Raw genomic sequence first — 16,894 nt, 5'->3', positions numbered from 1 at the left:
TATTTCCCTATCCATCCATGTGTGCATTAGGTGCACACATGTATCTATTTTATATAATAGCTGCCTTTTATTAAATGCCTGCCAGGCTTTAGAATTGGATGCTATTGTATTTTAATAAATATCTGGTAAGTGCTATTGTTATTTCCATCTTATTAGTAAGCAAATGGAGTCTAAAGTAGCTTGCCAGAAACTATACTGTCAGGAGCAAAAATAAGATTTGAAACATAACCCACACATTTGTAGTATACTATGCAATGTGAATCCTTTAAAGTGGAAATCTGTATGAATACCTTCTATATTCCACATTGACTTTAATATTTGTTGAGTACCCATGATGACAATGATCCTGTAGCTTTAGGGATGCTGTGTCTCACCAGTAAGGAAGAAGAAGCCAAATCAGTGACAGATGAGGATGCTGGACTGTGCCCGTAGGTGCCCCCTTCAGTCCTCATGTCTGGGGTCTACTTTCTCACCATGAACTTCCAGGCTTATGGACTACTCAGCAGTACTCAATCCCTGAGCCTATCATTGGGCTTTGGACATAAGTCCACCACCAAGTCCTGAGGCTGCACTGGGCTTTTAATGTCTTTGAGCATCTGCTGTGCTAGGAGAGCTGGGGCCAGGAGCCTTGTTTACTTGGCATGTGCCAGGAGCACTTTATATGGGAAGTATAATGCTTTATATTCATATGTTATCTTGGGCTTTGGAACATTGGCAGCAGGGTGGGTATTATCACCCCTATTGTACACATAAATCTGAGGCTCAGAGAGCTTAAGTTGCCCAAGATCACATAGCTGTAAGTCACAAGAAATGGAAAATGCCTCTCTTCAAAGCCTGCACTCTTTTTGTCTGTCTTACAAGAGTGTAATAAAATCAAGTTCTTGCTCCTTCAGGTTTACCGGATCCTCGGTGATGCTTTCAATTCTAGGACTTGTCTATCAGTTGACTTCTATGTACAAATAAAGGATGGGTCTCTCCTATTCAGTGCGGCTTACTTAAACCTGGATAGCCTATGAGAGTTCCAGGTATCACTTAGATAGTGACTTCTGACTTCACTAAAAGTGGTTAATAAGTAAAGTAGTACTAACAGAATAGGACAGAGGTGAAAAACATAAAGCCTGTTGAAGGGGTGACAGGCAGTCCAGGAGATAAAGACTTTATTAGGGTTCTTAGACTTTCCTAGTGGGAAGTGATGGGCTATTCAAGTCACATGGGCATAGTCAGGGGCCAAGGAATGGAAAAGCAAAGGACCTGAACTTCTCCAGCAGAGTCCAAAGAGAGGACAAAACCAGGAGTACAGGAAGTATCTTACGGGTGTGTGTGTGTGTGTATGTGTGTGAGAGAGAGAGAGAGAGAGAGAGAGAGAGAGAGAGACAGACAGACAGACAGACAGACAGACAGAGTGAGCACCCTACAGAAGTCTGGTTCTGGAGACCCATGCAGAATGAGCTTGCAAAAATAAAGAAAATAAAAGAGAGCCAAAGACATAATAAAGGCACAGGAGGAAAAGAAAATTTTCAAATTTGAGAAGGGTTTTGAAAAGCTTTCTTTTGACAGAAGAATGGGAGAGGGGGAGAGAGGAAGCCACTGAAAAATTCTGGGACTGGGACCGACAAGTATTCCAGCAGGGGAAGCATGCTCAAGGAACCCTTGGTGTGTACGACCAACTTGGTGGCGTTGGGACTATAGGAGCACCTAGACAGGCATTCATCTCTCTGTTGCTTAGGTCCCTTAGCCCTGCAAGTGGGGCTGCTAAATAAATACACACACAAATTATACAGTTAATATTTTTCAAAACATCTTTTGGCACTTTTACATGCATAGCTCTGATATAATTCGAAAGATGGGGTTGAGTGTAATAAGTCATTTAGAGAAAAAGATAGAATTTGAAGCCAAAATATCAAAGAAAAAACTTGAGAATTCTAGAGGTTAGAAATGACCATATTGGCTAAATCAAAGACCTTCTGTATTTTTTTTAAAAATTTCCCCTCAAAAGCTTTTCATCATACAGGCTTTGTCCTTTCCTGACGCACTTGGCCGGCATTCAGACAGAACACCAAGACTCTGAATTTCAGACTGTAGTTTTCTTAATTGTACTGAGAGTTCTATGTGTACTTTTTCTTCCATTGGAATGTTTGAATGTGCTGCACATAGACGAGGTAAGTGATTTACAATTACTGTGGGCACTGCAAGGGCTCAGAAATTTGGCCAAGCCGCAGAAGCTGCCCAGTCTTTGGAGGTTGGGCCGGCAGCTGGGCTTGGCATGGGGTGGGGTGGGGGGTGCCACATCCAGGCCTGGGCATGAGTGGGCGGTGCCTCAGGCTTCTGCTCAAACACAGTGGTGTAGGCGTCCTTCAGTCAGTCAGTCTGCAAACTGCAGGAACCAGCTTCCTCCAGGCCTTAGCTCGAAGCCGCCTGGAGGGTTGAAGCAGACTGGGCTCCCAAACAATTCCTCTACCCGCCACGTGGAGCATGCTCTGTACACGAAGGGGGTTTTGTGGAAAACTTAGTAGACGAAGCTTCACGATTACTATCACAGACTGAATCTCTTCTGAAAGAAATAAAAGCTTAAGTGCCCAGGACTAACTGCAGCCTTCCTATGAGCCAATAGAGCACACACACTAAAGTAAAAATAGACTCGATAGGCACTGACCAGAACGGCTCACCTCAAGTAATAGCTCACATTCCTCAGTCCTCGTGATTATTGACAATAATTACTAGCTGGCCCAGAGTGCTGTCCGTTAAGGCTAAAACAAGTGAAGGTTGCTTGGTGCCCTTAAGTAACGTCCCTGATGTAGCCAAACCAGATCAGCTGGTTAGCAATAGCAAAAACCCTTTTAGGGCCTGATTTATATATCTCTCAATAAGCATTTTAAGTTGGTACTAAATTTATAGTTTATAGAGTAACATAGTGTTTAAGGGATAATTCCTGACTCCTGGATTTTACAATCTAATAATTATCTGGTTTTACTATCTAAGTGGCTCAAATTAAACAAATAACTTCCAATCATGCATTTAATTCTGCTTTGTGGAGTTAGTGTCTAAAAAACAAATAAAATAGCAATCTATCCTGTAGGAATAGTTGGAATGAAATAATCTTGAACTTTCTGGGAGAGGATGTTTTAATGTAATCAAAGATAGTTATTTCTCTTAAAAGTGGTTAAAGCATGAGTTCTGGAGCCAGACTGTCTTAGTTTCAAGCCAGTGTCCACTACCTTGCGGCATCAGATAAATTACATGTCTTCCCTGGGCCACCATGCCTGTAATGCCAGCACTCTGGGAAGGTGAGGCAGGAGGACTGCCAAGTTGGAGCCCGGCCTGGACAACTTAGCAAGGCCCTGACTCAAAGTGAAAAGTAAGATGGGTAAGGGATATAGCTCAGTGTGAGGGTCCTGGTTCAATCCCCAGAACTGAGGAGAAAAAAATAAAACAGAGAGTTCTGTATGACAATGTTACGCTGTCCTGGTGGATCTCCACTGATGTTGTCGCTCCATTACTATTCATTAGAGAGGAAATCTAGGCCTTTAAAGCAAAGTGGGTTGCTTTAACAGTTACTTCTTTTTGTAGTAAATATAAGGTGTTGGTCTGGCATTTGTTTACTTGAAGAAGCTAGCATTTTTGCAGGTGAAGGTGTCCGCAAAGCAATAAAGGTCATGTAGTTATACCATTTGGCAGAGTCTTCCTCACTGGTAAGACTCAGCAGAGAGGCAGGCTTTCTTCTGGAATGCTAGTTGCAATTCACATGGGTCAGTCACTATGATGTTTTCTTTCCATCCAGGGTAAAACTAAACATGATGAGGTCACTGAATAAAAGCGTTACTTTAGGCCTTGTCACTTTGTATCACTTTCCAGATTGCAGAACCCAAGGTTAATTTCAGCCACTTAACTTTCTAATAACAAATATACCCACATACTTTGTCTTTTCTCAGGAAGCTAGTTTTTAATACAGCAACATAGAGAGGAAGAGGGAAAAAAGAATCAGGCCAAGTAACCTCCAGTCTTAATCCTGCTCTAAATAAGGAAATTATAGAAACAGGGCACAAACCACTTCAAGAAAGAGAACCACCCTGCCAGGTAGAGGGATTTGTGTTTGACTGTATCCTTAAGTCAGATATCAATAATATTCAGGATCTTTGTTTTCTCTGAAATCCCCTTCTGAGGCAGATAAAGAAAGCCAATATTACAGGGATAATTGATACCTATGTTTTCAGAGATTTGTAACCTTTTCAAGAACTATAACTCAAGTATCACAGTAGCAACTTGTGACAGTTAGATTTAAAGCTCTAGAACAAGATTTATGGCTTTTGAACAAAAGATTTATCACCAAGGTTAGCCCAGTGGCTATTAGTGACAACAAGAATTTACAACTTTACATCAAAAAAGGATTGTCCAGAGACTGGATAACGCAGAGGGAAAGCAAAGTAACTCGTACTTGGCACAATCCTTGGAGACCAGATAGGCAGTACCAATGGCCAAGTCAACAAACATAGCCACCTAGCCAACATTCATTTTATCACTAGCAGTTGTGTTTAACAGCATTAAGACTCATAAATCCGGGGGCAGGGATCCTGTGGAATGCATTGCAATCTGGTACTATCCTGCGTCTCCTGGGGGCTGTTTACCTCCTTAGCTGGGAAGTGCTAAGACAATCATATTCCTTTTGCCCAGAATAAACACACAAGTTATAATGCAAAGTGCACTGGGATGTAATGTCACCCAAGTAGTACAGCTGCCGAGGTGTTACTCTAAGATTCCTGGCTAAGGAGCTGGCCTGAGACTCCCACTCTCAGCCCATTCAAACCCCAATAAAACATTTTCAAGAAACGACTAATACTCATTCAGTCTTACATTCAATACCATCTAAGGATGTTAGCTCCACCAGCAGCCCTGTAATGGTATCCGGAACTTTACTATCTCCCACCAAAAGTGCTTGTGGCAGACCTCATCCCAGACCAAACGCTTAAGCCCAAGCCTGAAACTCTGCCCTGAGTCTGACCAGGTCTGATTTCCTCTCCTCAGGGCTTTGCGCGGCGAGACGGGCCGGCTCTGGGGGGAGCCGCTGAGACTCTAGCAGACAGCGAGACGCCCTCTCCGCACGGTGGCTAAGTCCAGCTTCTCACCGCGTCCCGTCTCGGGCCACTTGCAGAGCAGACGGACGGGGGTCACACGGACTGATTTTGTGCTTGCCTGCCACCCTCAGTGACCGATGCCCGTCCCGATCTCTCCCAGCCACCCGAGGGCTCCCTTCATACCCAAAGTTGTCACAGTGGGTGTCACACACACTCGCAGGCACAACCTCCAGCGTCCACACGAAACTCAGGCTCAAGCTACTCTTACCTTATACTTCATTTCGGCGGCGGTGAACTGAGCCGTGATCCCGCACTAGTTACACAGCATGAAGCACCGGGCTCTCTGCGCCTCCATGGAGCGCGGTGCTAGGAGCAAGCGACTCGGTCCCCGCGCAGCGCGCCTTCCCCAAGCCTCTGAGCTCACTGTTTTGACCGGGGCTGGCCGATCGTGGCTCATTTGCATACCGCCCTACCATTGGCTGGTGGGCGAAGGTAATAACTGAGCTCCTCCCACTTCAACTTCTGAAAAAAACCTCTCGACAAAGACCTTGCAATGCGATCATTTCTTTTCACGTTATCAAAAAGGGCGGAAAAGAAAACAGAACGTGGGGAACCGTCCTAGACCTCTGCACACTCCCACTTCATACCTTTTTGTGAAAGTTTTTTTTTTTTTTTTTTTTAAGTTTTTTTTTTTTTTTTTTTAAGGATGAGCAGGAAAAGGAGATACCGTTCTTTTAAGATTAACCTAAATTGTAAGGAATCCAGATTCACAAAAGCAGTGTGACAGTCGCGCTTCCTGTGACCTAGCAACTAGTTCATAACCCTTTTCATTTCGAAGCCATTCACCTCACAATCTCTACATGAAACGAATCCAGGGAACAATAGGTTGTCTGTCTCCGGGCCCCTTTTTACTAAGTACCCCTGCTGATCTCCCTCTCTCTCCTATCTTTTTTTCTCTTTGCCCTTCCCCCTCCCTTTTCTGTGGTTGTTTCCTTTTTTTTTTTTTTTTACTATGCAGTGTTCAGAGTACTTTTCCGTGTGCGAGGAGCCGGAAGAGAATTCTCCGTCTGCGCGAGGCTCCCTCCCCAGGCCCGGGGGTTCTTTAGACTGCATCTCACCAAGGCCACATGGAGCTGAACTGGAGACGTTCACTCTCAGCGACCTTTGCTGCCTTGTTGGGGATAAAGGTTACATAGGACCCCCCAGGGGGCTGGCCAGGGCACGCCCTGTACATGGGCGCAGGCCCGAGATCTGTGCTCTCTGACAGCTGGCGGTGCTCACTCCAGCTTTGCGCACGGGCATGTTTTCTTTCTGACCTCTCTTCCATAGACGACCCATTAACCCACCAACATTTATTATCCTGGGAAGAGGGGCACGCACTATTTGATAAATCTGGTTAAAAAGCCCAGTGCCACTCCAGGGAAGCACAGGACAAGATTTTTGTAGAGGTTCCATTTGTTCATTTCAATAGAGGAGAGAGTCACTCAGGCGAAGATAGAAATACTGACTTTTAGTGAGGAGAAAAATTCTTTTTTTTTCTGGGCCTCAGGGTTGATACTTGATGAATCCAGACAATAGCTGTCCCCTGTGGGAAGCTCTCCAACCAGACTACATGACGGGCGTGGAAAAAATCAGCCTTTATTTTTTCTCTTGGCTGCTTGGAACAGAGTGAGTTCGCTCCCTCCCCCCTCAAATCCTCAATGGATTAAAACCCTCCTTTTATGATCTAAGCAAGAACAGGAGGGCAGCTGTCTTCCCACGTGCTGTTCAGGTGGAGGGTTAGCAGTTGAACCACAGTTTACGAGGGGCACCGGTTCCCCGGATGGGGTCCCCCAGACATACCTGTTCTGTCTCCGTTAGGCTTTGCTTTCTCCTCATCTGCTCTTGAGCAGCGACCAGGCCGAGTGATCTCACAAGATTCCACCGGAAGCAAATGAGGTGTGCAGCGTACTGTGTGGCTGGGGTCTTCCCAGCAGCCTTGCAGGGGCATAGACTGCAAGAGCTCGCGTTAGTTAAATGCTACTTCCAGCGTCTGCCAGGATGAGGGAGGACCGTGAGTCAAAGTGCTTGCTTTCGTGTGTAAGACGAGGCCTGGGCCTCCAGGAGACGCAGATAGCATTTCTCTGGCTTCCTCTGCCGGAGGCCGAACGCTCCTGCTTTGCGTGATGAGTACCACACGGAGCATGCAGACACCAATCGTCCCGCCCCACCGAAGGTTTCAAAACAGTTTCCCAAGGCCTGTGCTGGGATTTTTGTAATTTCATTCTCAACCTAGAAACCTTGATTCCTATCACGGGATTCTTCTGTGTTTCTGTTTCTACCCGGGACAGTGAGCTACTTAAAATCCACCTGAAGTCCATTTCGAGATGGTTTAGACATGTGCCTTGTTGGCTGCAGACAGAAAAATGCATGCATGTTGGAATCAGGTAAACATCTTTTTTGGAATAAGTTTTGAAATAAACTTGAATTTAGGGTCCTGAAGTATAAATAGAGAGCATAATATCTGCTGCGTTATAATAAGGATGAAAGGCAATGATGTGGATATAAATTACTAGTATTTGCTATACTGTAAGATCTTGATAAATATTTCTTCTTCTTATTAATATTATTATTTCAACATTAATATATTTTTCATATATTAGCTTTATATGTCATAGTATGTTATATATAATGACATTGATATTTAATTATTTTATCAGTTGTAAGTTGTTAATATTAGGTTGTTGATATTTAGGGAGTGGAAAGCATTCAGAAACAGGCGAGGAACCCCCTCCTTTGTGTGCTTTCTATTCCGTAGGCAAGCAGTCCAGCTTGGCTGTGTGGGGTGTGCAGGACATACAGAAAAGACGAGCTCAGAGGAATAAGGGGACTTGGATTTTTAATGAAGCAAGACAAAAGCCATTGGAACGTGTTGAGATTAGCTGACATATTGAGCTCTGGTCTTCTATTAGTGGCTTAAGTCATGCAGCAATTGTTACTGTATTAGTGCCATTTAGTAATGTATCCTCAGAGTGCTTTGGAGGACACAAGTTCATCAATGAATAGAGACACAGCCCCTTCTACATCCCGCACCTAAAATGTTGGGGGCAAGCATGAGGTTTAAACTGGACCATGTTGTCGAGTCCTGCGGCAGCCCTGAGCTTCCATTCCAGGGTGCCCTCCCGAAATAGGCCCTGGCCCAGGTTCAGACCCTGCACACCTGTCTATAGTCTAGATAGCAGGCATCTCTGCCACCTGCCTTTGCCACATGCTGTGCCTTCCCAGACCTTCTGCAGGTGGGATGGAGGAGCACAGAGCTAGGCTTTCTGGCTGCCACAAGACATTTGTGCAAATGCAGCAGCTGTTAAGAGGGCGCTGGAGGAAAGAGACCTCTGTCCACAACTTCAGAGGAGCCCGTGGGGCAAGGTCACAGAGGCAGAGCATGAGAGCCAGGGCTTGAAGTGACCTTGGAAATCTTTGAGTCCAGCACATCACAGAAAACATAAAGCTGACTCTCTGAGGCTGGAGCTTTGCATGGGTCCCAGTTGCTTGAATTGCAATGAGAAACCAATCATTAGGTCAGTCTCCTAAATCTCTTGCTGAGCGGCTCCACTGATTTCTCTTTAGTATCCTTGCCTGAAGTCTCTCCCTGTGAATTCTGGGAATACAGAGCCAATCCTATCAGTACCACGTTAACCCTTACCTCCTCTTCATGACCCTGTATGCCTTAAAACACAGAATCTGGACACTTTGGCAGGGACTGTCCTCAGCCCACACACGCTTTGTGGCCTTACCTCCCCACCCCCCATCCCTCCCGCCCTCTCATTGCACCCTGTCAGCTCCATGGGGGTGGGGACCCACTGACTCCAGAATGGGCTCCTACCTTTTCTGACTTGCATGGACTGCCCTAGCCCCTGCCCTCTGCTGTGGAGCCCAGCCCCAACACTAACTCTTTTGTGCTTCTTTGTCAACAGCTCCCACCCTACCCACCTCTCCCACGTCAGATCCATCCTTCCCCCCTGTACTGTGCCCCCATTGTGCTTGGAACACAGCTCTATTATAAGGGCTTTTCCACTTTGGAGCATACAGATTTGTTGCTGTCTGTTCCCCAGCTTTGGAGTGTGCTCCAGCGGGACAGAGTGGTGTCTTGCTGACACTGGGTCCCTTCGTGCCTTTCAGGTGCATAAGTCCATGCTCAGTGACTAAGAACACAAATGCAACTTCAAACAACATATGTTTACCTTGAGATTCTGCTTGGTGCCCAGGAAGGAAGAAGAAAAACATGTGTTAGAGGGCAGCCTTGCAGTTTACATTTATGAAAAAGGAGCAGGGGATGAGCCTTGTCAGAAGCAAAGTCAGGCCAGTTCTCCAGTCCTGTGGCTATGAGCTGAGCATAGATCTCACACTGTTAAGTAGCCTGCCGGGAGGAGGGGGATGAGGTGGGGTGACAGGAAAGAATAATATTCATGATATGTGCAAGCAGATGAAACTAAAATTTCTGTGACTCCAGAAGAGTTTTATTAGTACACAGTCATTCTCGTTCACATACCCATTGTCCCCTAAGCAGCAATGGTGAGGTTTCATGGTTGCCCCAGAGATGGCAAAACCCACAAAGTCAGAGTCATATGTTGTCTGACCCTTTGCGAAAACCTGCTCTGACCTCTACTCTGCAATAGCGCCAAGTAAATCTGTTGCCTTGAGTTCAGACTAAGGTACAGCTCCTTTCTAGAGGAACAATCTAGACGCTGAATCTGTACTAGACTTGAATCTCCCTTGCTTCCAGCCAGCACCCCATCCCATGTCTTTCAATTTCCCCACGATTTCAATCCTGCCATTCAGTCCTCTCCTGTGTCCCTGGATTCATCCATCATCCATGGCCAAGGTCAAAGCTTCTCAAATCCAGCTACAGAAGCAACCATGACTGCTTGGCCTTCTACTCAAACACTGGGCTCTGAAGGCTTGGTGTGAGCCCTGGGACCCCATCTGGTTGAGAAGGGCCTCCTAGGGTTTGCGGTCCACGGTATGGGCGGTGTGCACCATTTAGCACTTCCTTAGTGCAGAACACAATTTCATTCCTGAGCTTCCTCTCTACATGAGATTTTAAGTGACTTATAGAAGAAGGTCTTTTCTTCTGTCCTGTCACCTTCTACATGTACATAGGAGGCTGAATCTTATCTTATGTCTTCTCAAAGCCTTACATTTTGTTCACATACATAGTTTTTGCTGAAATCCAAAGGCAGAAAAAAAAAATTAAACCTCTTCCCAGCAGGCAAGGGAGACAGGCCCTCTCCTTGTAAGGCAACAACTCTCATTGATGTGTTGAACTGGTCAAGCTCTTAGAATGAATGAAAGTGCATTATTAGAGAAAAACTCAAACACTGTCTCTAATGTTTTGTTTCTTGATGCAGTGGACCGGGCTTTCCTCCACTTTTCCTCCTTAAATATTTTGGCAAGAGAGGCCTCACGAAGGCTACCCAAATTCATCTCCTACAACCCCTATTAGCAGCAGTTTCCTAAGAATACGTTCTATTTTCTGAAAGTGTTGAAGTAGCAATATTACAAAAAAGAGTTTCTGCAGATGGAGGGTGGTATTTACTACGTAGGCCCATTGCCTCACGATCCCCAAATTACTCTGACTTGATTTCTTCTTAACTTAGTTCTTGTTTCTTGTTCCTTTTCTCTGGGTGGGTTTCTAAACCACTGAGACTGGAAATGATTCCTGTAGATCTTCTGGGTTACTATGTGCATGGTGGGTCCCATTCTTAGAGGGTCTTATGAAGTCTTGCCCCTTAAGACTTGGCTAAATTAAGAGCCTGCCAGATAGCTTGGCAGAGTAAAGAGCTGCTTAGGTAGACGCAGGGACCGGGGTTTGATTCCCGGTACTACATATCATGCCAGCCCCGCCCCCACATGCGGTAAGATGGCGATTGAGATTGACATGGTAGCTCACGCCTGTAATCCCAGTGCTTGTGAGGCTGAAAACAGAAGGATCACTATGAGTCTAATCTGTGTAGCAAGACCCTGTAGACCCTGTACTAAGTACATGAAAAAAAAAAAAAAAAAAAAAAAAAAAAAAGGACTTGGCTAAACTTAAGCAGGATGATGTCATACAGCATTTGAAGACCTCCACTCTCATGAATCTGTCCTAATTCTGGATGGTGTGTGTCTCCTCTCACAGGGTGAAGCACTAAAATCGAGGGTCACAGGCCCCTCTCAGGCCTTAGTAAACATAAAAGAGTGCATGCAACACCATGTCACTGCCATGTGTCTATAAACCAACACAGGCCTCTATAAATGGAGTAATTATGGGCAATGCCTTGACGTGACTTTTGATAAACTGTGCAACAGTGAAGTTTTGATGTGTTATTATAAGTTAGGAATACTTAATTACTACCTTCTCCCCACCTGTGAGGGACTAAACAACACTGACAGGTTAAATTACACATTAAGTAAATTTGCTCAAGTCTAGTGCAATATGACAGGAACCCATGAGCGCATTTAGTATTTTCTCTCTTTGAGAGGTTGGGTGGAATGAACTTAGGTATGAAGTTATAAGAAAAATTAGCAGCACATATGAGCATTCAGGCTGGCTGATCTCCATAAATGCATAAAGATTTGCATTTGCACTTTGCATATGTGTGCAACCCGCCAGCGGCATGAAGTTCAGCAGAACAGCACAAGAAGGGTTATTTAAGAGTAAAACTGTGCAGACAGCCTGGCAAAGGCTGTCTCGTTTTCTCTGCTGTGAGGTGTTCTCTTATTGCATGCTTTAGTTTATCCAAATAAACAACTTGTTATGTGAAACTGTCAAGGAAATCTTCTTGGCAGAAACTTTGGTCTGTGGATCTTTTTTTTTTTAAACAAAAGTCAAGGTGATCTGCCAAGACCCCAACAATAGGAATTCTATGACTGAAAGGAGACGCTGCTCAACACAATCAGAGTGGTATATAATGCTTTTGTACATGAGAAGGAAAAACAGTATCCGTGACTGCTTCTGGCCCTCCCTTTATATGAATGCACATGAACAAAGTGCTTTATTTATGCACTTGTACATTTGATGAGTCCTCTTGACTTCTCTTTACATATGGATTCCCACTTTGTAGACATAATAGGAAATGAAGGAACTTTGTCCCTCCCTCTACCTCCAGTTTCCTGTCTACTTTGCCAAAGCAGAACAGGCTCTTGGACTGGCTGGGCAGGATGTCCTATTTCCAATTTACTCCTGAGTTTTCCATTCTCCCGGGCGTCGTGACATGGAGTCAGGGCTGGCCAGATAGCTCAGCAACTAAAGTGCCTGCTTAGGAAGGCTCAAGGACTGGAGCTTGATCCCCAGCTTGCCATGCTGGCCCCACTCCCGGGATGTGTTGAGATGGCAACTGAGACTGGGTATGGTGGTGCATGCCTATAATCCCAGCACTAGGAGGGCTGAAAACAGGAGAATCACTACGATCTGTGTAGTGAGACTCTTGTAGACCCTGTACTAAGTGTATAGTGACATGGAATCGTCATCTACATCCAGTCTCTAGCAGAACTCCAGAGCAGAGCTGAGGTTGTGAGGGGCAGGGGTAGGGGGAGTGGGGTGTTCTAAATACCAAATGACCACTTTCTTGGAGGCCAGACTCAACCATTTCTTCAGAGGTTGGAGATGTACTTTTTTCCCTCAGGGCCCTAAGAGCCAGGCTGATGGACTCAGAAAAAGTCAGCCTCCTGTCCCCTCCTGAGCACAGCAGCACCCCCTGCAGGCCTGACCTGAGCCTCGGGGTGTCTGGCCAGCCCCAGCTAGGCTACCGCCAGCTGGCACTAAAGAGAGGGAAGAAGGAATCCAAGCAATGTGGAGGCTGGTGGAGGGGGCAGGAGGAGAGGAATGTGGCGTGGGGACACAGCTCACCCTGCACTGCCTCAGCCAAGCTTTTGAAGAGATTGATTCATTTTAGAAAGCAAACAATGAGCTCCAGCCACTAGCAATCTTTTATTTTGTCTGCTAGAAGAATGCCTTTACAGTATGGGCCTGAGACTGCGTGGTGTGGAAGCCCACCATCCGCCCTTGACTCCCGGAGTGGAGTGGGGACCACACATTCTTTCCTGCCTACCAAAGCCCAGAAAGCAAGATCTGTTCTCTATGTGAAAAGCCAGGGGCGCCTGCTAACAAGCATGCGTGTGGCACCTCATCTTGCTCACTCACATTCACGCTGAGCTTCCCAGATGTTAATAGAAGTTTCTTTAATTTGCTAAACTTTGGCATCCTGTGATTTCAGATTTGAAGATGTAGACAAGGCCGTGTTGCAAGGGCTTTGTTCAACTTCAGGGCCTGAGGTCCTTGTGACTTATGCTCTCAACTTGGGCTTCTGGTCTTAGGAAGGGTGGAGAGTAGTGACAAGAAGGCCAGGGCCTCCTGACTTTGGGAGACAGAGGCCACAGCTTTTGGCTTGGACATCTCCAAGCCACAGTGCACAGCTGTCACTCTGAATCCATAGGGGCTTTCTAACCACACCCAAATCCAAGAATGCTCAAGCTCCTTATGCAAGATGGTGCACTTTTTGCATAGAACCCACCCACTTCCTCCTGTGCCTTTTAAATCAGTGGTTCCCAAACTTTTGGCTCTGGGCCACTGAGGGCTCTTTATCACTAAAAGCTCTAAGAGGATCTTCACCACTGCTTTAAATCATCTCTAGATTTCTTGTCATACAATAGCATTGCTGTGCAAAGTGTTGTTATATTGCTTTATTTAGGGAACAACGACAAACTATCTGTACATGCTTAATACAGATACAATATTTTTCCCTGAATATTTTCAATCCACAGTTGGTTTAACAGAGGGTGAAGAACTGCTGCATACTGAGGGCTAACTGTATTTTCAATCACCTGTCAATTCTGGTCATTAGGACAACAAGTCTCTTCTCAGCTTTTCATTCCTCCCCCTGAAGCCCACGCATTTCCCACGGGCCACCTCTCTCTCCTATCTCTTACTTCCCTAAGCAAGTAAGGTGAAGTCTTCTTCACTTGAAATACAGATCTCAGCTCCTTATTCAAAGCCCTGGAAACCAGACCAGAGTGAGGAATTCAGAATATTTTGGATTTTAGAAGAGATTTAGAGGATAGACCACATATTTAACAGGCTCCCAGTGAGACCTGGGCTACAACCTTTTTGCAGATTCACTCACAGCTCAGCTGCCCGTGGTATGGAGGTTCACACCAAGTGGGACTGCCGCGGGAGACACTGCTTCTCAGGTCAATTCCGGACAGGTTTTGCTGTACAGAGAGTTAGGTAAACACTCCAGATTTTTATCTTTTCTACCTGTGGATGGGTAAATGTGCTTCATGTGGGGAGTCTTCCCTCTGTCACCACTCTTCTCCAGCACTGGGCAAGCTCTACTCGCTCACTGACTGCAGCCACAGAGTGAGTGCTTCCCAGGCGCGGTTGCGTTCTCCATGAACCTCTGCTCCTGCTCCATCAATGACCACCCAGATAGCCAGCCCCATAAGGCTAGCGAGTGGTTGCTTTACTGGAAAAATGGACGGAAGGACTTACACCACACAATCCATGAATGAATTCATCTGATGTGAAACACTCTTCTCTAATTGCTCACTTAACGGCCTCACTGTGCACCTGTCCAGTGTGTGGGGAGTCAGTGCAGATCTGCACCTCGTGTTTTGGGAGCTGTGCTCCAGCCAGACCCCCAGGCTCTCCTCCATCTGCTGACTTCTCTATCCACCCTCAGCTCCCCCTCTTCCATCCACATCCTCTGTCTCAAAATCCACCTGTGCTTGGGTTACCACAGCAGTGGGCTCCTACTTCCCTTGCTTCTCTTCCTTATATTTTCCGGACATCTTTTTGGGCAGGATTCTTTCCCTTCTTGCATTGTCTCCTTTGCATTGTCTCTGTGGCATCTGCCCAGCAATGTCTGTCCACTCTTTTTTCTACTCGGATTCAGTGCCCATCTCAGGATTTGAGTTCTCAGTCCCCAATTTTCATTTCCCACCACACCTCACTACAACCCAGAAGCGTCTCCTAGCGACTGCAGATTCACAGGTTGAGGTGGGTAGTTTTACACGTCAATGGGGCTGACTGTGGCACTCAGCTATTGTTATGGTTTGTGTCTAGTTGTCCCCCCAAAGCCTCATGCAGTTATGGGGTGAGGACTTCTAGAGTTTGTGTTAACTCATGATCCACTGGGATTATGTGTGATCCAAGGCTGGGATTATGGGTTTTAGTACTGCTGGGATTACCCATAGGTGGGTAAGTACTGGGAAGTACCCATAGGTGTGAGTACTTCCCCTACCCTGGGGCAGGTAATTTGCATTACAATGTAAGGTGGGAAGAAGCTAGCTGCTTGAGCTGCTGCTACCCCTCTCTTGTTCTCTTGCTCTTTGCCGCCACCATGAAAGTTTGCTTTCTGCTCTGTGCTGCTCTGCCTTGGACCCAGATGAGTATGGACTGAAACCTCCAGTAACTGTGAGCTAAATAAACCTTTCCTTCCTTCATTTTGAGTGTCGGGTATTTGTCCCAGCAACGAGAGAAGAGTAACTAAGACAGCTATTTAGCTGAACAGTGGTCTAGACTTTGTTGTGAAGGTATTTTATAGATAAGATGAACATTTGCATCAGTGGACCGTCTGTCAAGCAGGTGGGTCTTGTTCAATCAGTCAGAGGCTTTAGAAGAAAAGGGACTGAGGTTCCTTGATGCAGCAGGTCTTCCTGGCCCAGCGTGACTTCAGGTTCAAGTTGCTACTTCAGCTCTTCCCTGAGGGGGTATGTGTGTGTGTGTGTGTGTGTGTGTGTGTGTGTGTGTGTGTGATATCTGTGAGAGAGAGACCTCTCCATCTTTGGATCCTGGACTATAAATGAATGCTCAGCAGTGGACATCTTTTCCTCTCTGTAAATAGAATAAGTTTTTGTGCAAAAAGAAGCACTTAGGAGGAGGGATACAGAGAATCCTGATCTTGTCTGTGCCTCTGAATCTAGCCATGCCGAGGTCTACTCTGAGACAAATGAATCCATAAGGCGGTACACATAATATTCTGTCTAACCTAATCTGAGCTAGATTACTTTCCCTTGGAAGTGAGGCTAACTCTGTACCAGAACGCACTCTCCTAGAAGCAAGGAGTGCATGTTTTTCATTCATACTTTCTGTGGCCCATTATATAGGACCTTAGAAATGACAGGCGCTCAATCAATGCACTGCCTGGAACTCTCAGCTTGCCCTTAAGATACACGCTACCTTGTGAATGTGTGGGAGAGGAATGGATGAAGGGACAGACCATAACATTGTCTGTGCCCCTGGGATGGCAGAAATGGGATGGAGACTTGTATTTCAAGTAAGGTAAAGCCCAGGGTGATGGTCCAGACCATGCTGACCCACGTGAGAAGCAGATCAAGCCATTCATTCCAAATCCATTGATTTAGATATAAAGCTGTAACAATGAAAGGAAAAGTGAGACCTATTATTTCTATCATGAGGGGCAGCAGCATAGGTCCATATAGGTGTCTGTATGACATTTCCTTGCCAATTAATTTGTAACTGTTAATCACTGTTGCGATTTCATCACCCCCTCTACCAATGCTAATTGCTCAGCAAAATATTAGGCGTCATGAGAGCTACAAATACGAGTAACACCCACACGCTGCCCTTACTTCTTAAATACCTATTACAGTAGCAGCCAAAGCAACTTCACAAAGATAAATTTGTGTTGGGGGGAAACAATCACACCATCAAGTTATGTAAGTTTCTATTTTAAAATCATCTGGTTCTAATTTACTAAATTTAATGCTTTAGAGCCAGTGCCAAAGTGCTACATTTGATTTATGGAAATACTTTAGCACATTTTTCCATCGGGCTCTTGTACAAT

The 16,894-nt window shown here is 45.6% G+C and overlaps 1 protein-coding gene across 2 annotated transcripts in view; it reads right to left on the bottom strand.

Moving 5' to 3' along the window:
• Window positions 1-16,894, bottom strand: part of Nedd9 (neural precursor cell expressed, developmentally down-regulated 9) — a 190,314-nt gene that overhangs the window by 40,563 nt on the left and 132,857 nt on the right. The window contains exon 1 of one of the 2 annotated variants that reach the window (XM_012514072.2): window positions 5,338-5,476. The exons of the other annotated variant lie outside the window; for it this stretch is intronic. Coding sequence (XP_012369526.2) covers window positions 5,338-5,349 — 12 coding nt within the window. The 5' untranslated portion in view covers window positions 5,350-5,476. Of the gene's footprint in view, window positions 1-5,337; window positions 5,477-16,894 lie in introns of those variants that run through there. 2 annotated transcript variants of the gene reach the window in all.

The sequence above is a fragment of the Octodon degus genome, unplaced genomic scaffold (assembly GCF_000260255.1).
Source record: "Octodon degus isolate 3935 unplaced genomic scaffold, OctDeg1.0 scaffold00023, whole genome shotgun sequence".
Taxonomy (NCBI): Eukaryota; Metazoa; Chordata; class Mammalia; order Rodentia; family Octodontidae; genus Octodon; species Octodon degus.
Note: the sequence above shows the minus strand (reverse complement) of the source record. Positions and strands in the feature narration are given on the sequence as shown.